The following is a 25,770-nucleotide window of genomic DNA, read 5'->3' as shown; positions in this document are numbered from 1 at the left end:
TCAAGATTTTTGTTTTTTTATAAACAGTCGATCCTATAATATAGTAGTTAATTTCATGCAATAAATTGGGGTATTATATTTTTAGAAGCTTTTTAAAATTAAATATCAGTATTGTACACATTAATCAATCAATATAGATAATTGTGATAGAAATTAGGAATAATTTCTACCTGCAGTTTGATACACCGTTTTTCGAAATTATTATATGTTAAATACACAAGTTAACTTAACCAAATATAATGGAAGAAATTTATAGTTTTTAGGATATTGTCGGATCAAAAAATTCAAAAATGAGCCGACCAATATTTGTAATTTTTTTAAAAAAACAATAATCCAGACGCGTGACTGCCCGGCCCTATTCAATCCTCGATTCGGATCTAGTAAAATATAATTCTTGTAAAAAAAAATGTTTTTTTGATCTCAAAATATATTAAATAGTCTACACTCAATAAAAACATACATAGAACATGAATACCCCCGAGAAAGAGTGGCAGATCCAAGAAATTCCGCGTTGGCTAAACGCGTATCTTCACCAGCATACACTTTAGTGAAGAATTCAAAGATCAGCGTGATGCCATCCATCAAAATCATCTGAATCACTCCCTTTCACAGGTATACACACAGATCCACTCCTTCAGATTAAACAATACCTTTTAAATCTAAAATTTCGTATTGGAAACAAATATATATATATATCTATATATATATATATGATATGATATGAAATGACTAGATGATATTGTGCCTCGTCCTTCATGTTCACTTTGAACCAGCCAACATAAAAAAAGTCTTAATCAAATATTAATTATTTGCCCATCGAACTTGCTGCACAATTCTCGTCCTTTATTTTATGATATAAAATAAATGTAAAAAATTGTACTTGTGGTAATATAATAGTATAATTCAGTGAAAAAGTCTAATGGGTTTCGTTCCTTATTAGCAAATAATTCCATTCCCATTATTCTTTCCTCGCAGCATCCTTACTCCGCAAGAAACTTCAACCCTTACAATTTCTTCCTCTATTTAACAACCCTGTATCCCATTTACCTTTCTTTCTCATTTGCTATCCTTCATTTCCCTTTCCACTTAAAGATAACATACAGAAACTAGTCTTTTTTTCTTTTTTCTTTTTCATTTTTCATTTTTCATTTTTCGGGGTTATATATGATCGAATAATTTGCATGTACGTGTTTCCGAAAATGGAACAAGGGTATGCTGCAGGTCCATCTCAACCAAACGCTAAGATTAATAGCGATAAATACGTTGATTTTTGCGTGGAGGAGTTGCCTCCAGGGTTTCGATTTCATCCGACGGACGAGGAGATTATTGTTCATTATCTTATGAAGAAGGTTATGGATAGAAGGTTCGCTGCAAGAGCTATTGGAGAAGCTGATCTTAATAAGTCTGAACCCTGGGATTTACCCAGTAAGTGTTCTTTTTTCTGCTCATCTCTTGTTGTGATTCACGTTGATCTTGATTTTCATGTAAAAAAAAATATACGTTCCCTTTTAAGGTGAATTTTGATATATTTATATACACATCATGATCAGTAAGAATGGAGACAGAACGAGGAATTAATTCGTAGCGTAATTTAAGATGATAAAATCTAAGTTCTTTTTTCTTAGAAAAGTTATAGATAAATTTAATGTTTTGAAAAACTCGTCCACTGATAGATCTATCGATGTAGGATAAAGGGATCATTTAGTTCGAACACCCCAATTAGTTTTGCATCAATATTTTAATTTATGTTCTATATATTTCATATTTGTGTATAAACGATATGTAGAAATCTGTAGTCTTTGCAACATAATTTTAGACCAAAAATCACGATGCCGAATTCTTATCATCGAAACCCGAAAAAGAAATCGATTTGGCATACGGTTGGAAAATTTCATTTCCCCGGATTAAACCAAGATCGAACGATATATTTTTCCTACAGTCAGACGAAAAACGTACGGAACCGTATTGAAAGCAAAATTTAACCGATTCTATTGTTTTGAAGAAAAGTCATCAAATTTTTCTAATGAGGTGTAATCTTTGACTTTAGAACGAAAAATTGTAAAAATAGCAAATATATATATATAACAGAATTTTTTTAATTTTTTTTTTTAAAAATTCTGTTCAAACCAAAATGGAATCACATGCAATTTGGTTTGGTTTTGTTTTGATATGAAAATTGACTTAGTCCGAAACTGACTGTTTTAATCTCTGCAAAACCGAAACCCCATCATTTATTTAGGGAGAATTTGGTGCTCACAAATTTGAGATAATGTATTTTTAGTCAAAGAAAATAATAAATCAAAAAGATCTTTGACCCACGTCGAATATTACATGACTACCCCATATATTTATATATCCTAGTCTTTTATCTCATGCATTACATTATAAATAATCTTAATATGAATCAAGATTCAATCCTAGTGATATTATCCAAAAACAAACTACTAATTTTGCATATTATTGTTTTTTTGGTTTGATTAATCAGAACAAGCAAAGACTGGAGAAAGGGAATGGTTCTTCTTTTTCCAAAGAGATAGAAAATACCCAACAGGAATGAGAACAAATAGGGCAACAGTGAGTGGATATTGGAAGGCAACAGGCAAAGATAGAGAGATCAAATGTAAGGGTAGAAATAATAGCCTTGTAGGGATGAAAAAGACCCTTGTTTTTTATAAAGGGAGAGCTCCTAAAGGGGAGAAATCCAATTGGGTCATGCATGAATTTAGGTTGGAGGGCGATTTTTCAAATTACAACTTCTCCAAGGCAGCCAAGGTACTAGGTCTCTACTTTTTAATCTTATTGTTGTTGACGACGTCGATCGGACTATAGCAAGTTTACATTACATTAGCTTCACATGATAATAGCATTCTTTCATATATATACACACACACACACACTAGTTAAACACACTTTCTTTGTATTTCAAGGTCCATGAAAATAATGTAAATGTATATTTCTCTTTCGATCATGCTATGACAGGAAGAATGGGTTGTTTGCAAAGTTTTTCACAAAAACGTAGGAGCCAAGCTAGCAAGAATGGAGTCTTTTGTGGATCATTTGTTGGATATTCCCAGTCCCACACATCTTCCCCCATTGGCAGACTATTCATGTTCGAACAATAATCAAAAGCCCAATTCAAGCATCGGCGCCTTTGATCCTGATCACCATGAATGCAAGGTAAATATTTCCAACTCATCATCGAGAATAATCTTGAACGACCATACAATACCAATATCACAACATGCCCAAAGAAAATCTCTCCTACCCCCTCACAATCTCACCACAACATATCAATATAACTCTAGCCTTCCGAATCCGAACCCTTTTTTCTACCCTCAAATCCCTCTTCCGAATCCGTCAGCATTCCCCTATCAGGCTTCATCATCTCTTGGTATGGGTACTATTCCGAGCTATCCGACCAACTTTCCCTTCAAGAGTACTACTGGTGTTGATCAAGAAAATCTAAGGCAACTTCTTGCCTCGAACATATGCAAAATGGAGCGTTTTTCGGGAAATGATTCTATGGTCAGCCATTCTCAAGAAACTGGACTGAGCACTGAAGTTGTCAATGAAATAACTTCCGTAGTTTCCAAAGGGGATATCGAAAGCAAGAGCACTGTACCAATATTTGATGATCAAGAACTTGAGGGTTTATCTTTTAGTCCTAATAATATTTCGGATTTGGGTTCTCTGTGGAGCTACTGATCAAGACCAAATACATATAGTATGAAATTTAGTTAACATGATTGTATATGGTAAAGTTTATTGTTATAGGTTATTAATTTATGTGCATTGTTTCATTTAAGGTATATTAGATAAGGCTAGGAATCTGATGTACTAACATTTATGTGGCTTTGTGTACATGCTCGTTGAGTCCTTCGGTTTTAATTATCTTATAATGTCGTGTTTATATTATCCACGTTAATTATGGGACAAAATCAGTTGTACCAATTGCATGATTTAACATTATATGGAGATTCGATTCGAGATGAAAGGACATCTCATTCTCGCTTATACATAACAATCAATTTCCACATCTTTGGTTTTTATTGATGTGGCAGTTTTTTTAAATATTTTACACTAATATCAACTGGATGAATATTTCCCATTAATGATTACATAATGATGTTATTTACACTCTTGCACGCACTCCAATTTGTTAATAAATACAGTAACAAACGAGGCTTCATTTTATTTTATTTTAAAGAAAACACGTATCAAATAGAACTCTTTTAATAGGAAAGAAGAATGATTCTCGTGCAACACGTCATATTTATAAAAAAAATTAAATTCGACGATCGATGGATAATAATGTACGACATTCCATTCTCGAATCAAGGAATAATTAACGAATCAATTACTACTCTTTTCAATGTACAATTACCAAGTCATAACTTTTGAAATATTTCTAGCATGGGGAAATTTTATTTTATTCTCTTGTATATTTCATTTTTGCTATTTCGGTTATTATATTGTTAACTTTTAGTCTTAGTTTGACATTTTTTTGGGTATGTCGCCAACATGGTGCTGATGTTTATAGTGTCATATCAATACTTTATATAGAAAAAAATTAAAATTGTCAAAAATTGAAAAACACATAATTTAAACCGAAATTTGACAACATATATTATCAAAATAATATACATACCAAAAAATGCAATTTCCCCAAATTTGCACCATTAATTGGAAGCTAGTTTATGCTACACCAGGATTGTTTCTTCTTCTATTATATTAGATTATATCGTTCTTTATATTTTTATGAAAGTTAAAATATATGTTGATGATCCAAAAACTAATATTTGACGATATTATAAGATAATAAATACTCCAAATTTATAGGAAAATAATCCATTAATTGGTACATAATGTTGGCAAAAACTCATGTGCGACGGTCTCAGTGGTCGTATTTTGTGAGACAGGTCTCTTATTTGGGTCATCCATTAAAAAGTATTACTTTTTTATACTAGGAGTATTGCTTTTTATTGTGAATATATCGGTAGAGTTGACACGTCTCACAGATAAAGATTCGTGAGATCATCTCTTGTAGACCTACTCCGTAATGTTTGGTAGCCTATTTTAGAGGAGCCAATAATTCAAGTAACTTGTATCCATGGTTCTCCTACAAGTGTGCAGCACACTCACTCTAACATGTAATACAGGTGGTGCAATCCTGTCACTCAATCAATTATTATTTGTGGGTTTAAAAAAGAGAATTATTATTATAATTGTTTCTTGTAGGATTCTCCTATAATTAATTATTGTTCATTCAAAGCTAAGCTTCCAACTTAATTTCTTGCTTGCACGTATGGTAACAGTAGTAGAAGATTTAAAGCTTCATTCAAGGAATGGAGAAAATGAATGCATCAGAATATCCTTTTTTTAGATCCATCAAGGTTACAGAATTTATACATGGTATTATGACGAATGATAAGTACTAAACGTATTATTTTATGCTATACTTGGAGTATTTTTCCTCCTATGATATGATCAAATATTAGCCCTTGAATCGTCAATATATATATATGTCATTTTTCATTAAAATGTAGGATTCTCATGATCTAATGATATTGAAATAGAGAAAAACACTACCGATATATCATAGACTAACTCGTCCCAAACACGTACATCACAAACATTGGTAAATAAAAACCTGAGAAATTCAAAATTTTAATTAGACAGTTCATTGTTATTATTTTTAGTACGTCGACCTGATTTATAGCCTGAAAATTCGAATCTTTTCTGTATATTTTTATGAGTTTTATAGTTCAAGGCCAGATTACTTATTTAATTACTTTAAGTACAGAAAATTTGTGGTCTGTGTCACCATTTCATTATTTGTTTTAGTTTCATATTTAAATTTTTGACTTAAAATTGCGGATTTGGAATGGACTTAGAACTGAGCGGCTTGAAATTAAGGGACACCATAGGTTATGCATTGAGTTCTGAAATTGGGCCTCTAAAAGTTTAAGGGGCTTCAAAATTTGTCGGAGCCCAATGAAATTTTATTACGAAAGGCAAATAATAGATATTGGAACCTGGAGCTTGGTAATGGAAATACCTTTAAACTCCTATCAGTGAATCCAAGTGGATCGAATTAAAGATTTCCCCTCCTACAAATGAAATATTTCAAATATTATATCCAATATTTATTTTTTTAACAAATGAAATATTTCAAATATTATATCCAATATTTATTTTTTAAAATAATTTGTTTTATAAAATATATTAAGTCACTCGTCTCAATGAAGCAATTTGGCTCGTCTAGTTAATTATCAAACTTAGATTAATAAGAAAAAAATAAAGATGGGGCTTTGGAAATGAAGAATTGAATGGTTTTTTGTATTGATATGTAGAAATAGTGGAGTGATTTAGACTTGGCTTTCGGGGATGTTCGAAGAGTATATATAATATAGCAATACGTGTTTCTCTTGGCCACACCAATGTATCATATATTAGGTCTTCTACGAGATGATTTTACAGATCTTTATCAGCAACTCGTTTAATACATTTATTAAAAAGTAATGCTTTTAATATGAAAATTAATACTTTTTCATAGAGGGATCGAGTTGGAGATCCGTATCACAAATTGACACGTGGACAGTCTCATACGAGTTTTTGTCTACTTATTAATTATATTAGGAAATAGATGTTAAACTTCAATATTAATCTATTACTCGCACTCCACGATGTTATATTAAAACAAATTATCTAATTTTTTGATAATATATGACCCGTGAATGACAGATTTATATGAAATATTAATGATTCACCGTTTCGTTTATATCTAAACATAGCTAAAATCGAAGGATATTACAAATTATTAAATCCCGATGAATAATGGAATTGTTCAAGGCACCAAAATTATTGTTCGTATTTAATTATATGCTTGTAGACCGAAGAGTTTCACTTTCAATTTCATGTGTATGTCCGTCTGATTCGAACGGTTTGGATCATTTAATTTTTATAAGGTGCTCTTTGATTAATGAAATTTTGTGATTAAAATATAAATTAATAATTTGAATTTTAAATTTTAACTTTTCAGGCTCCAATAGAATTATAATTGTAAAAATATGTTAATATTTAACTAATATGTATCTTATCCTTGAACGTTAATTAATTTCCCAGCTTAATCTTGTAATTTTATAGGTGTCTTAATTTCTTTAGTGAATAGACTTAAAGTTTCACTAGTGTCTATAAAACTTGCATGCTCAATATATTGCATAAGGCTATTTGATATGAATCAATGTATCTAATTTAATCTTTTTATTTTTAAATCATTATGTTTAACATGTTTTTAATATTTCAGCACTTTAATTTGCGCTTGAACAATTCAATGTGTCAAATTTTCTTACACTTATCGAGAAAGAAATTTTGGGTTAAGCGTGGATGAATGAAATTGATGTTGAGATGAGTGGAATTCTCATAAGTTATCATGCGTCAAGTTGATGTGTTGCGCACCTTGATCTAGTTGGTTAGGTGGATCGTAAAAGAGTAACGCAAGATTTTAACGGGTAATATTCTCTTTGTTGGGAACAACACCGACGATAGTGAAATAGTAAGACTAGTCTCTAAGAGATACAAGACAACACCAGCTACACGTACTTTTTCGAACTCATGAGTCTAACAATGCGACCCATTAGCATCCGAATAGGCGAACTCTGCACTGTCATTGAGTATTAACTAACAACTATAGCTTTTGGCCTATTGATAAATGCTTGATCTTAACAAGTTTAAACCTTCCAAAATTATTTTGATATGTTTCGTGATGTCCAATAGACAAGTGTCACCTCATCGTTGCTCGCGTAAATATGCATAGTGGATATGGAGCATGTCAAAACTATGAATGCATATATAATTATAAAAATTAAGTATTTTCCGCTGAAAAATTGCTTAATATCTGTTGTCAAGTGAAATCGATAAAAATCAAATATAGATAAAGTATTGAAAATAAAAAATTGGCCTTGGTAGGCTAAAGTGACGGGGAAAGAATCCTCAATTGAATGTGCTTCCAAGATTCTGGAGGCTATGGAACTATTCAAACTATGGAACCTCTGAGTTATCATCAATCCTTAATTTCTAAGATTTTTATTTAACGTTTTCCCCTAATATGACAACTTAATTTGTACTAAGTCGGACGTCAAGTATCCTAAAAATTTATTTATTAAAATATATAATGTATTAAATCGAGCATTTTGAAGATAGAACGTATATAATTTCTGCGTCATATACGCAAAAACAATCTTGACTCTAGATTAACATCGATCCTTGGAAAATAAAGATGACGATTTTTTTCATAAATAGTTTTTGATAATAAAAAAATTTCAAAAAAGTATAGTGATCGAACTTATTATTAATTGGTTTTTGGGATGGCCTCCAATTAATATCTATTAATTAATGCTTTAAATCAAGGCTATCTAATTTAGTAGTATATAGTATATAACGTAGCCTCCAATAATTAGTGGTGCATGTTTAGATCACTTGAAATTTATTAATTAATATTATCGATTAAGTAATAATTTATTATATTATAGATGAGATTCGTGGTTAAAATCAAAGTGTGTGTGTGTATATAATAGCTAAGAACTCATTTGTGTTTACTAATTCAATAAATATTTATCCATGAATATTTAATCCACGCGAAAATATTACAATAAAAAAAACTAAAAATAAACCAAAGTACGTAACAAATACAAGTTTAACTAGCAAAACCGGAAATTTCTAAGACAACCAACAAAAATGTGAATGAGCAGGAGCAATTTTTTTTTTTTTAAATCGTGTGCAACTTCATTAGCTGATCGTTTAATATGGAAAAACGCCAAAACCGTTGAACCCATTAAAAGCTTCCCGATCTCAGCTAACGAATTTTATTATATCGTACCAAAAAATAAAGCTAAATTCTTTGGAATGAAACAAATTAGAAAGAGATTATTAGAAGGCTAAATTAAAAATCGAAATACTGAAAATGTATGCATTACATAATTATTACAGGTAACATCGTTTACCGAACTTTTTTCAATCCGGTCATCAGCCAGGCCGTCCAAACCACACACTAGACTAATTGATACTACCCAAGAAAACCCTAGCCCAGTTACTATCAAAGAAGCCAAAATCAAAAGAAAATTAGACATTGTTGCATGAAACTCCACCCTCTTCTACCTCTTTATCATCTTCTTCACATAACACCGATCGTGATTGTGCCCTCCTCATCTCTCCGGCTGCCTTAGCCACCGTGGGGGACAACGGACCGGGTGACGTAGGGCCCGATGGCACGACCAGTTCGAGACAGCTCTCGCTCCATGATCGTCTAATAGGATAAGACAAGCTGTTACATCGAGATGAATGAGTGCCATGCAGTCGAGACTTGTGCAACATGCAACCACAATTCTTGTGATACGGCCTCCGTTGGATGTTCATGTCTCCCGTCGACAAGCACCCTTCGTATACTCCCCAAAAGAGACCGTCCCCTCCTACCCCTGTCGCCATATATCTTTCTTATTTACTTTCTAATTGAAGCGGGCCTTTGTTTTTTCGTCGATTGGTATCTGGGTGTTAGAAAAGGGATGGGGATTTCTGTTATTTTTCCCGTGGTTTTTACCCCTTCGGGGAGTGCTTATCGTGGAGTTGTTTGTATGGTTTAATATTTATAAGGAGAAGGAACAAATGTTTGTTGGCATTTTCAGCGAGTCCGAAGTCCGAACGTAGTGCAGGATTCTACTAGACCCTAGTGCTTAGTGCCTTTGTTTAATTAATTACCTACTTTTTAACGTATGTAAAACGATGATTTTTTTTTATGAGTAGGCTTTCGTGGTATCTTGTCTAGGGTGTTAGATTTGCGGTTTGGTTCGGTGATTGACAAAAAGCCCCAGCCCAACAAAATTGATATATATGTTCTATTGTAGGACAAACCAAACCATCTATATATATATATATATATATATATATAGTTAAGATTGAAATTTCGATCTCACTCGATCCCAAAAACTAGTTTAATGAGATAAGATCGTCCAAAATAATATATAAAACTCTTAATAACTTAACACAACCGACATAAGACATCTAACATACCACTCACGTCTAAAAATGAACAATTGACATGTTATGTTTATTATCGGGTGACTCATACTCCAACCGTTTGAATTTTTATTTCTTCAAATCAAATATTTTTGATTATTTTTAAATATCATTAAATTTCTAGTTTAGCTATTTAGACAAATAGACTTCAGTATAAACACAAAATCAAATCCTTTTAACGATACACTATATGACATTACAAATTTAATATAAAAATAAATAAATCTGCAAAATGTTGGTCTTGTTAGAAGATAAAGTTATTGCTAAACAACCTCCTTCATAAACTAGCTTGTAGACCCTCCACGTAACGTTTTTGAAAATATAACCATTTGGGCTAAATTTAAAAATTGACCTAAGAGTCCGATAGAGTAAGACATAAAATCCAGAAAAATAATAGGCAAATAATTGTAAAAGTTAGGCAATACTAATGTGGACAATATTAGGGCACGAACAACGTTTTTTATATAGGAATTATAGGACCCGGCCGATTGGCGGGTATGGATTGGAAAAATGAGTAACGGGTCGGCTACGATTATTAAATATTGGGTCTTAATGGGTATGAGTAAGCTAATGAGTCTTATTTGACTCGACTCGACTCGACTCGACTCGATATATATCTATACTATATACGAAGAGATTAAAGGGAAGATCCTTTTATACAACTAATTTTTGGTGAAGTTATTTTCATATTCTAAATTTACTCTTTGATCTCAATTTTTTAAGTTTATTTATCATTTCTTTGATGGAAATTTTAGTAGAAAAAATAATTAAAAAAAATTGCTTCAAAGAGTTTAAAAAAAATTGTTATATAGTATAGAGAAATATATAAAAGTATTAAAAGTCATCCACATTCCCTTAAAAAAATATTTATACATGGAGAATTATATAAAGTATTTGATCTAAATTTGTCATTGAGAAATTCTATTATAATAATATTAGACTATATCATTTATCCAATTTTGTAATATCATTCTTTTTGCTTATTTATATGTAAATATTAAAGCATAAAACATATCAAAATGTTTAACAATGTTTTGATTAATTAATTTGTTCGAGTTGATTTTGTAACTACAACATTAATTTGAGCTATTATGTTTATTTTTTTGTTATGATTGTATTATTTAGAAAATAGACATGTCAAAGTATCATGTAAACATAATTGCCTGAGGGGTTTGAGTCATCTGGCATATCCAATTAACCCATTAAACTTCGGATTCAGGTTTAAATCTTAATGGGTCGGGTTGAGATGGATACGAATCTTTCAAAATTTTAACGGTCGAGAGGGGAGGAATTCTTAACTACACGGATATTGGCCTCCTGGGGAACCATATAAGAATCAAGAAACAAGCAGCAAATAAAAAAAATACTCTAGCAAATAAATTAGCAGCTTTAGACAAACCATAGAAATAATTCATTCCAATAAATCCTAATATTTTACCTATATTTTCTTATTTTTTATTTCTAAGATTCTTTGTATGAATATTTATTTTGATTCTTAGTTGCATAACATATATTTATGTGATGATAATTCTATTTTCAAATCTTCTTGATTTCTCGAGCATTTTATTGATTTTAGGCATCAAATATTTTAAGAGTTCCGAAATTACAGTGAAGTTAGTAATCGTAATAATTCGATTCAATATAAAGAAATGAAATTTGATTTTACGATTAAAGACAATGTTATTTAATATTTAAAACTTTGTATATCTTATTTTTAATTTTTTTATTAATAATACTCATATATCGTTTTATCAAGAAACTTTTTTTTTTTGAACATGACAAATATTTTTATTAAATATATTTTTTAACAAATGAAACATATAAAGTTTATAAAAATAAATTAAAATAAAGTTACCAGATTTGATAAATTAGATATTATTAGTATTAAAAAGAATGAAGTTTTTTAAGGGAAGAAATAATTTACAGAATTTTAAAATATAAAATATTTTAATTGATTTTGTCAATTAATATGTATGTTAATTAATATATATAACACAAATTTGATCACCCTGCATTCCATGTGCCTCCATCAAGAATGTACTGGATCCCGTTGGTTCAGAGTCATAATTGCCACCATTGCAATCTTATGCTTCAAACAATACAACAATGAAAATTTTAAAGATTTGTTCCAATGCCACATCTGTTATTTCAGTACCTAAATAGTTAGCATTTAAATCATCATAGCACTACATTTCATATGATTTTTTGCCTTGCAGCACGGATCCACTTTGTGAATATGATGTCAGCGTTGTACTAGTTAAATACATCTTACGGAATTAAGAAAAGAGAGAGGAGTTCACATCTTTGTCATCAATCAGCAGGATTAAAATAGCTCAACCCATGGCTCCCAGTCCTCGCGCCTTCGGCCGCCTGACAGCGACTAAAGGGTTCACCATGCCTTGAGAATCCTTGCCTAAACCCATGCCTTCCACAAAACCCATCTTCGCCATCATCTTTGATCCGAACCCCTTTGTGTGCTTCTCGAACGACCCGAGTTTTTGAGTCTCTTTCTTTGCTAATTTATCATTTGTGTTAGAAGACTTGGCACTTGATCCTGTTGGCTTAGGTGGAGCATGAATGTTCAGTGAGTTAGAGCTTGTTTCAGGAACCTCGGCACCCAACCCAAGTGATTTAGGACGTTGAACGACTTCGATGGGATGCGACACACCTTGGCCATCCTTTCCTAAGCCCCCGCCTTCCACAAATCCCATTTTAGCCAACATTTTCGAGCCAAAACCGGTGGTGTGCATCTCAAATGCCCCAATGTCCATAGAGGTAGATACAACATTTTTGTTCTCCAGGGATACGTCTTCCGCGTTAACCGTTTCAGAAATCATCATGCCACTAGAGACAAAGGATACAGGCTGAGATGCATAAGAGCCAACTTTTCGGGCTATTTTATTGTTTCTTGCTTGCTTATTTGATCTGGCCCGAGCAGATAGAGGTCCATTTGATGTGGAAGCACCAACTGCGATGGACTTCTTTGCATTGTCTCTATGAAATCGAGTAGTCATTGTGTCGACAACAGGGAAGTCACCATCATCTTTTTCAGCTCCTATCAGCTGAAAATCAGTGTCAATTTCAAGATTGGAGTGAGGAAAGTGCAACTTGGAGGTAACAAACTCGGTGACGCTGAAAGAAAGGGAAACACCACTGAGATAAACGGAGATGATTCCTGAGTGTACCTTCTCAAGTCGAACTTTGTCAGTAGAGCATGGCATACGCGAGTGATGAGTTCGCGTCACAGTGACAAATCTGAGCGACAAAAAAATTCAAAACAATACCGTCAATAATTTGCAGAATAGCCACACTATAAGATCAATCAACTTATGGGTAATTGTAGTATTATGCATATCCCTACCACGGATCGTTTTCATAACAAATACAGAATTTCTACTAGGTTAATGCAGCGAAGTGTCAAATTACAAGACTAAATTGAAATAAGTGCACTCCATGGATGCAGCTTAACGATTACCAACATTGTGAGTTTATAATCACCCACTGATCACTACAACTTCATCCAACTGAAACAAACTTAGATAATAAATAATAATCTACCCAATGAAGAAATAAACATTCACTTGCTCTGCATAAGCCTGCACCACATTGTGGAGCAATTTTTATTTGCCCACAAATCATACGAGATAAAATAATCTTTGGTGGCAAATGCTCAGAAGTTATTGATGAGATTCAATTTCTTCCTCTTTGATTGAGCTCAACGTTAAATGGAGTGATAACTTTTTACACCCATGAAAAAACATGAAGTTTGCATATTTTACCTCTTCTTGCCAGATCCACTGCACAAACTTCCCAACCGGTATATTGAAGCTAGTCTTCGAACCTGTACAACTCAAAATCATCAGATAACACAAGGACCCAAAGAACAATAAAACATGATGTTGGATAAACTCTAAGCTAAATATCCCTCATAAATCCATAAAACAGGTAAATTTTAAAGTTTCTTTAGGTAAGGAAAGAAAGCATCAAACAAATTTCTTTTCATTCAATGAAAATGAACCCTTGAACTGCATCCACAAGTATACAGCTACTACAAAAGAAAACTTCCAATCAACAACTTTTAACGCAGTTCAATGCCCATGCTTAAAGGAACTTTCAAAGTACTGAAGCTTTACATTCGTGGATTCACTACGTAGATGAGGGAGGAAAAAGCAAGATAAAACATGCAAGCAAATCACATTGAGAACGGTATCTGTAAGATGCGCATAATAGTTAATGAGATACACTAGTTCACTCGCTCCAGAAAAGAAATCTTACCTGTGAACAATCACGTGGGTGCATAGGCTGAAATGATAGGATATCTACACCATCAAGAACCATTTGCTGCAATTTCTACAATTTAAAATAAAATGACGCCGTTCATTTTTCAGATTCTTAAAGCAAGCTTAACAAACAAATTCAGAATAAGCTCTCAATCAGGAAATGCATTTAGCTGTCAAATACACAAGATTATTTTGTCTTACTGAATTTATCTGCTGGAGATCTACACCACGGTTAATCATTCTATCCCGACGCTTTGCTGCAATCGTTTCTCTACGATGTTTCTTTTTCTCCCCTGAAATGAAAAACTTACATTCATACAGCAGCACCCAATCAGGGATTCAGGTGAACAAATAACCAAATCTAAGAATAAAATGCAATTAACAACTAGAAGGAACGCCAAAAGTGCTGCTCAATTTTAAAGGGAAAATTGATTATCTATGCATTGAAACACAATAAAATCTTGATGGAACACAGAAGAAGGAACAAGAAAGACACCAACAAAAATTTCCATTACTTTTATATTAGGTGAGACTCTGCTGCATGCTTAAAGAAAGAGAACCAATATAAATGAATCATAAGCAGCACGGGAAACAATTACCATCTCCATCTTGATTTTGCAAAATTCGTGAAGTGCGAGGAAAACATACCAAAAATACTTTCCAATACAGAAAGAGACGGTGAAAAAAAAGGTCTTATCAGAACAAGGTTACACCCATGGTCCGATTATAATAATCAATAACCAAAAGCAACTCTTATTTCTTTCCTGATCTAAATCAAAATGAAAACCTCTAAAGAATCAAACTTGGATCAAGTCGATCACATCATATGTGAATAGAATGAATGCCAAACATAGTTGTCAAAGGCGCGCCTAGGCGCTAGGCGGAGCTTCAGCGCCTTAGTTGACAACCAGGCGACGTGCATGGCTGGGCGAGCGCCTTTAGTGCCTTGAAACCGCCTTTCTCCAGGCGATGGGCGTTCCAGGCGAATCGCCTCTTTGCAGCAGCCTGTGCGCATCGCATAAGCAGGCTTCTCCTTTATTTTTTAATGACCCAAAGCCCAACTAAATAAGCCCATAACTAATTTCAGCCCATAAGTAATTTATTTTAAAACACTCAAGGCTCGTGCGGCTAGGAAGGATAAAAGAGATCCTATAGTTTTGAGGAATATTGATGATTGTAATAATGAGTGGTTGATTGGAATGATGGAAGCTGGAGAGGAACTTGTTTTTGATGATGATGATGATACTTTGACATGGAACGTTGTAGCAGAGGCTGCTGGAGTAGAAGAAGAAACCAGACATACTAGACAACAACGGACCTCGAACCCTATTTATAGGGGAGCTTCAACTTCTAGAGGCAAAGGTAGGGGAGGACGAAAAGGTCGGATGACAAGCCAAACTACTCATGCTCTACAATCACCAATGGATGTAGATGAAGAATCTACTGACGAGGGAGAGTTTGATGATGATGTGTTGAAAGATGATTATTCAGACATTGATGAAAATGTGGAGGATGGTGATGTGGATGAAATGATTGAATTAGAAAGTGATTGATCTGAGTCTAGATTGTTTTGGAAAAATTAAATTGTCTAGCATAAGAATTAAGATTTGAATGTGTTGATTTATCGACAATATTGAGATATTTTTGTTTTTTGTTACTTGAAGCTTTATATATTTAGGTTTTCATATAGTTCATTATTATTAATAGTTGATTTTTAGTAGAACATAAATATATAATACATTCTCTCTATATTATCGCCTCGTGTCTAGGCGATCGCCTTTTGTCGCCTAGGCGTTCGGGCGCTAGGCAGTGGCTCGTCGCCTTGACATCACCTAGCGCCTTGACAACTATGATGCCAAACTAGAGGATTTTAGATACAACAGGGAAGCCAAACCCTGGCTACAAGGAAGTTGTTCAAATGAAAGCTCCAACAGTTGAGAAATCAAAAGTTACATCCTGGGTTCAAAGAAATAATATCCTAATGAGAATATAGCGGAAGAATAAAATGATATATGAGAAAGCAGTTTTGGAAGAAATATATATGATTTCCAATAACTCTGGTTTTGTACCCACTCCCGCTGAATATGTAGAAAATTGTAGATACAACTATCACGAATTGGTTACAGCTAATATCTAAGTCATAATTGTAAGTACATAATATTCAAAGCGAAGAGGAAAGTATGAGGAAAAAGATACTATCCTGTCAAAGACCCGATTCATCCGAAAAATAAAAAAGAATCAAACAAATTTATTTCCATTTTGGAAGCAACAATTACAGATTATACACAGACAATAACCATCAAACTAAGTAATAGAAGTCCTAACCTGGTATATTCCTGAACTTTTTGCTTTTTCGAGATTCAAAAGGCCAAGACCGTGAAATTTTATCATGGTGTTTCTTTCTTCCAGACACAGTTCTTGGATCATTAACAAGCATTAGGCCATCAAGAGTAGGATACCCATCATACTTAATAGGTCTTAGTTTATTATCTTCAGCACGATACTTTAATCCTGATCCAGGTTTAATCTGACCGTACTCCCTCGATGCTTCCATAAGTGCAATCCCACCAAATTTCTCTAGAGTTTCATCATAGCTATCTTTGGAATCACTATCATCTTCAGACACATCTGAAACTTTTCCCACCAGTTGATGAACATTGACGATGTCTCCACTTCCACCTATTCCCTCGAAGTAATCCACAGCAACACCTTCATCAATGTCTGAATCAGTAACAGATGACAATTCATCACTCTCAGATGTAGCAAAGCAATCTTCTTCTTCTTCTTCTTCTTCTTCTTCAGAACTTTTCACATCAGTCAATTCTTCTTCTTCTTCTTCTTCTTCTTCTTCTTCTTCTTCCGTGTCATACATATATATTTTGGTGCCTCCTATTAGCACATAACGTGGATTTTCCTCAGGAGACGGCATCTCCTCTAGTGAGTTCTCACTTATTTTAGCTTGTGTACCATGAACCAGATCAGTATCACAACCCAAATGATCTGCCTCACGTGAAGAAAAGACAATAGAATCACCATCTTCCTCCTCAATTTTGAATGATGATTCGAAGGCACTTGGAGTGGTTTCTGCATATTCATAGAACCCCAATCCTCTGTGCGAATTATGGTCCAATGTTAAGCTTGCGGTGTAGTCATAAATGTACTCCACGCTTCGAGATTCCCAAATCGCTCCTTTGTAAACAATTGGTGTCTTCTCTGAATCGATTAAAACCACAGGTGTTGACGTCTCTACCTCGTTAGCTTGATTTACACCCTCATGTAAATGTGTATTTTCCTAGAAATCATCCAGCCAAAATTGTCGACCAAACATTTTAAAGTCAATTGCAATTTACTTAAATCTTTAGAAAAAATACGAACTTCAAGTCAGGTGAACAGAAAACCAAAAGACCAAGATACAAAATCAGTTTTTCTTTTAAATAAGAGAATCGACAAAAAAAGCTATTATTTTGGTGGTTTCAACACGATAGTGTTCGATTCTTGAATGCTTACTCAGAAATAATTAAAAAAAAAAAATGAAAATCCCTTATTCTATAGCAATCACCGCTTAATTGCAAAACTCTAATCTTCTCAAGCGACAAATTTTTATGCAACTCTACCAAGCAACAGATATCAGTAAATCATGGAAACACGCGTACCGTAGGGTACGCGTAACCAATAGCATTTCCTCTACTTCTGTTAGAATGGCCTCGGTCACTCAATCTTGAAACGGGCTTCGAACTCCCAGTTCCCCCAATATTATTTTTCTTCCCTAAACACAGTCAATCATTAAAAACAGATTCAAATTCAATTTTTACCAAAAAGATAAGCCTTCGCTGAAGCAATAACCTCTGGAAGGAGGAGAATTGACGGCTGACCAATCCGATAAAACTCCTCCTTCTACAAACAAGCCATGATGCGAGGACGAATAGGAAGATGAGCCACGCGGCGCTCGGCGGCTCGATTTATTCGACTTTTTCTTGTTACTCCCACCCATATACGATAGTAGTATGCGAATTTGGCGGCGGCGGATGGTGATTTGTTGGGTCCTGAACGGAAAACCCAGTTGCTTCGCGAATGATGATTAGTCTAAATGATACAAGGAGCGTAGATCGAAGGTGTTCGTCAATTCCATTTCTATCCCCGTATTCTATAAAAACTTCAAATTGAACCCCAAATCTTTTTAATTTACTCAATCTCATCTTTTTTTAATTTTCATTAGAAGCCAAAAACTCTCTCATCAAGTTAAGAATATTCTGCTTTCAAAATTATAGCGGTGGATGAAAAATTAATTAGGAATATAAGAACACTTGATAATTGCAATAAAAAAATACTAATCTTGAATTCATATCGAGCACCTTATGGAGATCAAAATAGATATCACTGGAAATTTATGACAGCCACTTGTGTAGATTTTGCACTCGTGCTCTTATCTACCTTGCATCAACCAATCAAGACACTCACTGCCACACCATTAGTGTTCGAGTTTCAACCATGTTGATCCCGTCCCCGACTTCTACTGCTCACCGCTGCAGTGTCCCTTTAACAGCAAAGCTCCATACTTCCGCTAAATCCACTCATTCTCACCCTTTCCCTTATTCCCTCTGCATCCCATCTCCTTTCCTAACTCAACGGCTTTCATCCTACCATATACATGGACATTCCAGCATCAGAAGTACAGCTGTGAGAAAAAAAGTATGTTTCCATATCAGGGGCAGGGAAAAAACTGAACTTTATCTGGAGTTGTTCTTATGTGTACTGTCACGTATTGCTACCATTTTATTTTTAATCTTGAAACATTGTAATTAATTAAATGAATAAAGGGTTTTATTCTTAAAGGAAATCAGCACATTGCTGAATTATGAATATTTGAAGAAACGAAGTAGATCCATTTTCTTGAAGTATATCAAGTAAGAGGGCGGTTGCTTATTTTTGGTTCAGTTCTGCGGTTTTTTCTCTTAGTTTAGTTGTTGTGAAGTTTAGGTGAAAGTTAAAGGTGTAGATATTGATATCAACTTTTTTTCCCTTTGGATGCGCGGATATTAATCTTGTTGCATTATGCTCTACTCTGACAAAAGGTACCCGTAGAATGTGCTCAAAATAATCAATTTCGAAAGAGAGGAATAACTCTCCAAGTATCTTATACGTTCAGATGTTAAAATCTCTTATCTTTTTTTTGATGTAAATGTATGTGTGGGGAGCAGGGGCTTAAAATTGTGAGCTCGAAACCCGAGCCATTGAAAGTGATGATTTCGGGTGCACCAGCATCTGGAAAAGGGACTCAGAGTGAGCTAATTGTTCAGGAGGTGAGTAGAAATTATGTTTTTGTTTCGTAGGCATGTTTTCCCATTTGAGTTGTCTCTTTTGAGAGATATTAGTTATGTGAGACCGAGAAACAAAAATGAATGGTTGGGCACATGCTTCACTTAGCTACTCCCAGTTCATTGCTTTATGTAGTTTCCCAACGAGCTGATACTTTTTTTGGCTTTTTAGCATATGTTCCTTTTTTTGAATCCAAAGTACCAGATTATCTGGTGACACCCATGTCGATTTATTGATTTCTATAAAAAAATGATTACTAAAATCTAAATTTTATATGAAATTTTTGGCTTATTTTGTTACTTAAGCAGATAATGCATTTGGTAAAATTTTGACTAATTTGCCATGAAATTCTTGATTTTTTAAAACATTTTTATTACTATACTTCTTGGCTTCTTCAGTTTGGGTTGGTATACATATCAACTGGAGATATTCTACGAGCTGAAGTAGCTGCAGGAACAGAAATTGGTAGCCAGGCAAAGGAATACATGAATTCTGGTCGTTTGGTTCCAGATGAAATTGTGACAGCTGTATGTGATGATTCAAACAAATTTTCGATTTTTTCTTCCTGAATCAGCTGTATTAATACTGAATTTTATAGATGGTGACAGCACGGTTATCTCTTGAAGATGCAAAGGAGAAAGGATGGCTCTTGGATGGATACCCACGAACTTTTGCCCAAGCAGAGAGTTTGGAAAAACTGAATGTCAGACCAGATATATGCATTATTCTTGACGTATGTCAGTATGTCATTGTGTGATTATGATGCTAGTCTTTATTTCCCTCATTGTTTGAGTATTGGCTGAAAAGATATAGAGTCTTTACTCTGATCTAAATTAAAAGAAAAAAGTAATGACTGCTAACGGAAAGAGGTAGCAAATAAACATTTATTGAGGTATACATTTATTTGTGTCATTCCACTAGGATTCAATGCTAACACAGAACAAGTATTTGGAAAAGTGTGTGGAAGAATATATTTCTAAGATTCAAAGACATTATCATTTGCTCAGCATGAGTGAACTTCGTAGCTTTGAAAACAATGCGTGCCTACATACTATTTAATATGATTACTCTCAACATGGGATATCATTATTAATCAGGTTCCTGACGAGATATTAATTGACCGAAGTGTTGGTCGAAGACTGGATCCTTTAACAGGAAAGATCTATCATATGACTAATATTCCTCCAGAAAGTGAGGAAGTAAAAGAAAGGCTTGTTACTCGTACCGATGACTCTGAAGAAAAGGTATTTCAATCTTGTTGAGTTAAATATCTACATTTTACTTGCGCACATCAAATTTGATGCATTTAGGTGTTTTGGTGTTGCTTTTAATCCCATATTATGGCAGTATTTTTATTGATTCAGAATGTTGTTTAACTAAAATAAGTGGCTTGTTTAAGTATACTCATTTGTTCTGTGATGCGGTTTGTATGTTAACAAAAATTTTATTGGTTCTATTAGGCTGAATACTACGTTAGCAATCATCAGAAAATGTAAGTGCATGTAAAAAGTTGCAAAATATTGAATCATTCATGTGGATGTGTGTAAAGATGTCTGGAAAAATTTAGGGCTAAATAAATGTTGTCACAGGTGAAATCTCGTTTACAAATATACAAACAAAATGCTGAGGCGATGTTATCCACATACTCAGATGTCTTGAATAAGGTGATTCTTAAATCGATGATGATGCTTTCGACTCCATCATGTAGATTATAGATACATTCCCATGAATCACAATTTTTGTTGGTTAGTTTTTCAGGTGGATGGAAACCGTCCTAAAGTGATCATTTTTAAAGAGATAGAGTCTGTGTTATCAAGATTACTGGATGAGAAAGATGAGGCGTCCAAATCAGGTCCAACACCCTTGTTTCTTTCATATGGCTATTTGTTAATATAGACACAAATTATACAACAGTTGTAAATATATCCTCTATTCGGTATTTTCTTCATCCTAAGTTTATCAGAATTTAAAAGCTGCAATTTTTTCATATTTCTTTTTTCCTTTACTCTCATAATTTGTTGTGAGTAATTTATTTTTGATATTTTTGTACCATTGTCACTTACAAGCTTGGGATGGGAAATGACTTTTGGTTTTCGGTTCCATGTTCGAATACATTCTGCTCAACCTGACTTTTTTTGGCAAGTTCATCATTGCAGTTAACTACAATTGAAGTTCATTCTGCTTGTGTGCAGGTGAATTGGCAAGAAATAACAGTCTGGTTAACAAGGCAACCTCATACAAGGTTTTAAGTTAAATATTCTTAAAATTTTATGGAACCATATATGCTCGTGTGGTTAGAGGTGATTGAAAAGAAAATCGTCATCTCTCAAAATGGCTGATCTTTAATTGAGTTTTCCCAGCATTTACTGCTCTTTAGGTTGTTAACCGCAGAGTCCATTGATTAAGTTTGTAACTTGCGCAGGAAAGCTGGAGAGGAATACCTACACGATTGAATAACATTCCTCATTCTAAAGAAATCAGGGAATATTTCTATGAAGATGTGTTGCAAGCAACCCAAAGAGCATTAAATGATGGGAAAACTCGATTAAAGGTTAGAAGTTTTCTTTATTTCAGTTTTGGATCATAAGTTGCGCAGTTAGATGGATTTTTCCTTTCTTATTTTAATTTTAGCCTTTCTAAATGAGAAATGTGCTTCATTTGCTTATTCTCTGCAAGGCACATATTTTGCCAGGTAGAGGTAATATGTGATTTTACCCCATCAATTTTAGTAAATTTATTTTTCATGATTCAGTAAACTGTTTTGGTGAAAAAAATCATGACTTCTGCGTTTAACGTTTGTGGATAGCTAGGAGAGGATGCTATAAAGTACCTGATTTACTCACAGTCACATATCTCTCGGTGAAGAACAATAACATTCAAAGTGATTTTACAACTATGAACGCCTTCAAAGTACTTGGGGGTGAAAGTTGAATTATTTGCTGGCAAGGGAAGAATCACATTTGATCACTTTACTCTGATATTGATGATGTGACTGAACTTGTCAAAATTGAATGTTTTGTGCTTTTTTCTTGTTTCAACATACATTTTTCTAACAAAGCCTTCTCTTAGAAAAACCGATTCTGTTGATAAACAGGAAAATTCCACTTGATTTTTATTGGAAAATAAGTGCATTCATGTGAGTGGATCTGAATGTTCATTAGTTAAAATTGTTTAATCGTTGACCGATAAAGTGTTGCATTATGCACCTTTAAAGTAAAATGATTTTTTGCTATCTTGAACTGAAAGGTGGAAGTCAGTATACCAGAGCTGAACCCAGAAATGGTAACTTTCTCTATTTTTTTTCTTCATATTTTGGTTTTCTCAAGTGTTAGGGATGTAAGGATATCTTGTGCAGGATGTGTATCGAATAGGTACCTTATTGGAACTTGTACGTGTCCTAGCTCTCTCCTTCGCTGATGATGGAAAGCGCATCAAGGTATTGATAGGCTCTTGTCTTTGAAAATGTTCAATTTTTTGACGGATATTAATTTTGGAACTTTACTTCCTGTAGGTTTGTGTGCAAGGGTCTATGGGAGAGGGGGCACTAGCTGGAATGCCACTGCAGCTTGCTGGAAGTAGGAAAATATTGGAATTTATGGATTGGGGTGATGACGGTACCATGGGTACCTTTATCAATATTGGTTCTGTAGGTGAGAATTGTTTGATGTATTTATGTGTTTTTATGCAGGTGAAGAAACTTTGGAACAAGTTGCTCGCTGATACTCTCTCATTCGGAAATTATCATTTTTGATACAGTCCATTAGCATTTGCAGTGTTGCTATAATCGACTGCTCTAAGATCATTGATATAATCCTTATTAGTGATGGCTCATGAGGATCTCTCAATCTATATTCATATAATATATTCCGTGTTTTCTGCAGGTGGCAGGGAGGTTGAGGAGCAGGATGACATGTTTATCTTAATAGCTCCACAAAATGCAGTAGGAAACTGTATTATTGGTGTGAGGGATTTGAGAATTAATTTGATTTTGTTCCTGAAAGAACTCTTCTACAGATACTAAATTGATTTTTTTATGCATTATTCTTGGTGTCTAATATTGCAGGATTTAAGAGCAATGACTGATGCTGCTGGGCCTCGTCCAGTCATTCTTGTCAATCCCAAACTCGGTGTTAGTTAACAATATTTTAACACCTCTTCCTTTTCCTGTTATGCATATCAATGTTTGCATCTAAAACCCTGATGTAAATGCATTTTTAAATTGTTAGGATATACCAAGTTCAAGTGGCGTTATGCAAGTAAGTGCCTGTGACCATCAGTGACTTTTCCATGTTTTAGCAAATTTCTTATTACCATCTATATGCAAGACGATGGGCCGCGGAAAGAGATTGGAATATGCTGCTTCCTTTGAGATATGCTACTACTTTAGGCTCCTCTATTATTCAGGGACTCAATATCCAATAATGGGTGCTCTCAGGTCAGATTTTTATCAGCACATCTTTTGATCTCGCTGCCTCCTTCTTTCCCCTTCTTCTTGCCTTACATTTAAGCAATTATATAGCATGCTTCATCAATTTCTTCAAAAGCACTCGTTCTATCGAATATATTTTATGGCATTAAAACCTAGATTAAGGTCGTGAACACCTTTCACCTTTCAGTAATAGACTTAGATAAGTAAGTGGTCCCTACTAGTAGATTGCTTAACCTTCAAAATCCAATCCTACATCAGTTCATGGGTAAAGCATAAAAGTGTTTAGATTTAGATTGCGAAGGGGACTTTTTTTAGCAAACTATGCAAAATCTCACTTGCTTGTGGTGTAGAGTCGGGCATGACACCTATTCAAGGCATATTGCAATATATAAAGCAAAAATATCATTATATCATATCAAATGCAGAAAATTATCTTGGTAAAGTTGAGGATTAATTGTTGCTGGTATTTTTTGTCAAAGTAGCGTGAATTTGATTACCTTGCCTGAGTTCAATTTTTTACCTGCCTTTATCAGAATGTCTCACCCTTACGAGTACGAGTTGTACAAAAGGGTCGACGAATCATCTAAGAAGGAGAAATATACAATCTTGGCAACATTTGCAACAAGGCCAAGCGGCGATGAAATCAATGATGCATTTGAGGGAAAAACAAGGTAGCAGACAAACAAAATTCCATTTATATTTGGAGAACTGTTTCCTTTTTATCAATATACGATCTGCGTGATTTCTTGATTACGTCCTGTTTGTTACTTGCAGAAATCAAGTATCCAGAGCTACTGGAATATGGTAAGATTATGCACAGTCATCATTATATTTGTTATCCATCGATCGAGATGTCAGTTGAAGTTCTATGGAAAATTTTGATTTCTTGCAGGAGCTTTTTGAGTGGAATATTATAAGTCAACAGGCATCTAAAATGGAAGCCCTTTAATTAGAAATCAACTAGAAACGTGTAAAGTAAGGTTCAGTATGTCCTCAAATTTGACTGTATATCAACAAATGTACAACATCGTGAAGTTTTGGCCACAAGGTGTGATTTCTTAATTTCCTTCATTCTCAACAAACAAATGAGAGTCTAATACTATCTAATTCAAGTCGAACTCAAATATATGCATATGCCGGAGAAATTTTAGAACTTGATTTCTTCTAAGGAGTTAGAATTTCCAGTTCAGTTCTTTCTTCTCATTCATGACAAGTAACTTAACACACAACAGTCGCGAAAAAGAATATATATAAACTGGTAATTTAGAATAAGACAAATCATCAGCTTGTCATGTGTTAGGAGTTGAAAATATTGCCGCTGTAATACAAAGAGAACTCTGAAGAAATTTCTGAATCACAGTTGCGATCACATTCTGCCTGTTACTGGCAACGGATGGCCATAGCGAACAAAAACTCAAGTTTGAGTTGTGATCCCAAATCGACTTCACTTGCAATTTCGAAGTGGTTTTACTGTAGTAATGGGGGTAAAACTTTCCCATTATTTAGTAATTTGCAAAACATTGAGTGCTGCATGTTAATACCGGTATAGATCCTACACTCCACAAATTTGTTATCACTGGTTCAAATCAAAAAAAACAATTGACAACTGTTAGCTGAAAGCGCGACTCTTCAAGAATCCAGAAGGTAAAAATCCAACAGTTTTCCAACACACGA

General features: G+C 34.0%; 3 protein-coding genes across 4 annotated transcripts; 2 read left to right on the top strand and 1 right to left on the bottom strand.

Annotated features, from left to right (window-relative positions):
• The first annotated feature begins 1,006 nt into the window (after positions 1-1,006).
• Positions 1,007-3,898, top strand: LOC142545563 (NAC domain-containing protein 21/22-like). Its single transcript, XM_075652814.1, has 3 exons — positions 1,007-1,425; positions 2,486-2,772; positions 2,980-3,898. The coding sequence occupies exons 1-3, from the start codon at positions 1,182-1,184 to the stop codon at positions 3,703-3,705; spliced, it is 1,257 nt and encodes a 418-aa protein (XP_075508929.1). The 5' UTR covers positions 1,007-1,181; the 3' UTR covers positions 3,706-3,898.
• Positions 3,899-12,070: 8,172 nt separating this feature from the next.
• LOC142545559 (uncharacterized) lies at positions 12,071-18,441 on the bottom strand. The gene is made up of 8 exons (XM_075652810.1): positions 18,195-18,441; positions 18,005-18,117; positions 16,677-17,643; positions 14,553-14,644; positions 14,347-14,421; positions 13,851-13,912; positions 13,257-13,326; positions 12,071-13,133 (listed from the first exon to the last, which is right to left on the bottom strand). The coding sequence occupies exons 1-8, from the start codon at positions 18,340-18,342 to the stop codon at positions 12,405-12,407; spliced, it is 2,256 nt and encodes a 751-aa protein (XP_075508925.1). The 5' UTR covers positions 18,343-18,441; the 3' UTR covers positions 12,071-12,404.
• A 277-nt stretch (positions 18,442-18,718) lies between these two features.
• On the top strand, positions 18,719-25,220 carry LOC142545561 (adenylate kinase 5, chloroplastic). Of its 2 annotated transcripts, none has more exons than XM_075652812.1 (19): positions 18,719-19,040; positions 19,550-19,651; positions 20,066-20,194; positions 20,266-20,400; positions 20,765-20,911; positions 21,257-21,331; positions 21,426-21,501; positions 21,860-21,909; positions 22,090-22,218; positions 22,914-22,949; positions 23,023-23,103; positions 23,179-23,317; positions 23,549-23,628; positions 23,731-23,796; positions 23,894-23,923; positions 23,993-24,102; positions 24,630-24,767; positions 24,871-24,900; positions 24,989-25,220. In XM_075652812.1, the coding sequence occupies exons 1-19, from the start codon at positions 18,840-18,842 to the stop codon at positions 25,011-25,013; spliced, it is 1,779 nt and encodes a 592-aa protein (XP_075508927.1). In that variant the 5' UTR covers positions 18,719-18,839; the 3' UTR covers positions 25,014-25,220. The 2 variants fall into 2 exon arrangements, with proteins under 2 accessions (XP_075508927.1, XP_075508926.1); XM_075652811.1 differs by having other exon boundaries at positions 18,720-19,040; positions 21,426-21,519.
• The last annotated feature ends 550 nt before the right edge of the window (positions 25,221-25,770 follow it).

The sequence above is a fragment of the Primulina tabacum genome, chromosome 5 (assembly GCF_025594145.1).
Source record: "Primulina tabacum isolate GXHZ01 chromosome 5, ASM2559414v2, whole genome shotgun sequence".
NCBI lineage: Eukaryota > Viridiplantae > Streptophyta > Magnoliopsida > Lamiales > Gesneriaceae > Primulina > Primulina tabacum.
This window is presented reverse-complemented; position numbering and strand designations above follow the sequence as displayed.

What these genes read in the sequence shown, in the direction of transcription:
- LOC142545559 (XM_075652810.1), bottom strand. Translation starts at nt 18,342, where the DNA reads ATGGGTGGGAGTAACAAGAAAAAGTCGAATAAATCGAGCCGCCGAGCG. An exon ending in TTGGTTACGCGTACCCTACG is followed by an intron (nt 17,644 to 18,004) that starts GTACGCGTGTTT and finishes GATGATTTCTAG; the next exon opens with GAAAATACACATTTACATGA. An exon ending in ACCCACGTGATTGTTCACAG is followed by an intron (nt 13,913 to 14,346) that starts GTAAGATTTCTT and finishes TGAGTTGTACAG; the next exon opens with GTTCGAAGACTAGCTTCAAT.
- LOC142545563 (XM_075652814.1), top strand. Translation starts at nt 1,182, where the DNA reads ATGTACGTGTTTCCGAAAATGGAACAAGGGTATGCTGCAGGTCCATCT. An exon ending in TGAACCCTGGGATTTACCCA is followed by an intron (nt 1,426 to 2,485) that starts GTAAGTGTTCTT and finishes TTGATTAATCAG; the next exon opens with AACAAGCAAAGACTGGAGAA. An exon ending in ACTTCTCCAAGGCAGCCAAG is followed by an intron (nt 2,773 to 2,979) that starts GTACTAGGTCTC and finishes ATGCTATGACAG; the next exon opens with GAAGAATGGGTTGTTTGCAA.
- LOC142545561 (XM_075652811.1), top strand. Translation starts at nt 18,840, where the DNA reads ATGTTGATCCCGTCCCCGACTTCTACTGCTCACCGCTGCAGTGTCCCT. An exon ending in ATGGGAAAACTCGATTAAAG is followed by an intron (nt 22,219 to 22,913) that starts GTTAGAAGTTTT and finishes TTGAACTGAAAG; the next exon opens with GTGGAAGTCAGTATACCAGA. An exon ending in CAGAGCTGAACCCAGAAATG is followed by an intron (nt 22,950 to 23,022) that starts GTAACTTTCTCT and finishes TATCTTGTGCAG; the next exon opens with GATGTGTATCGAATAGGTAC.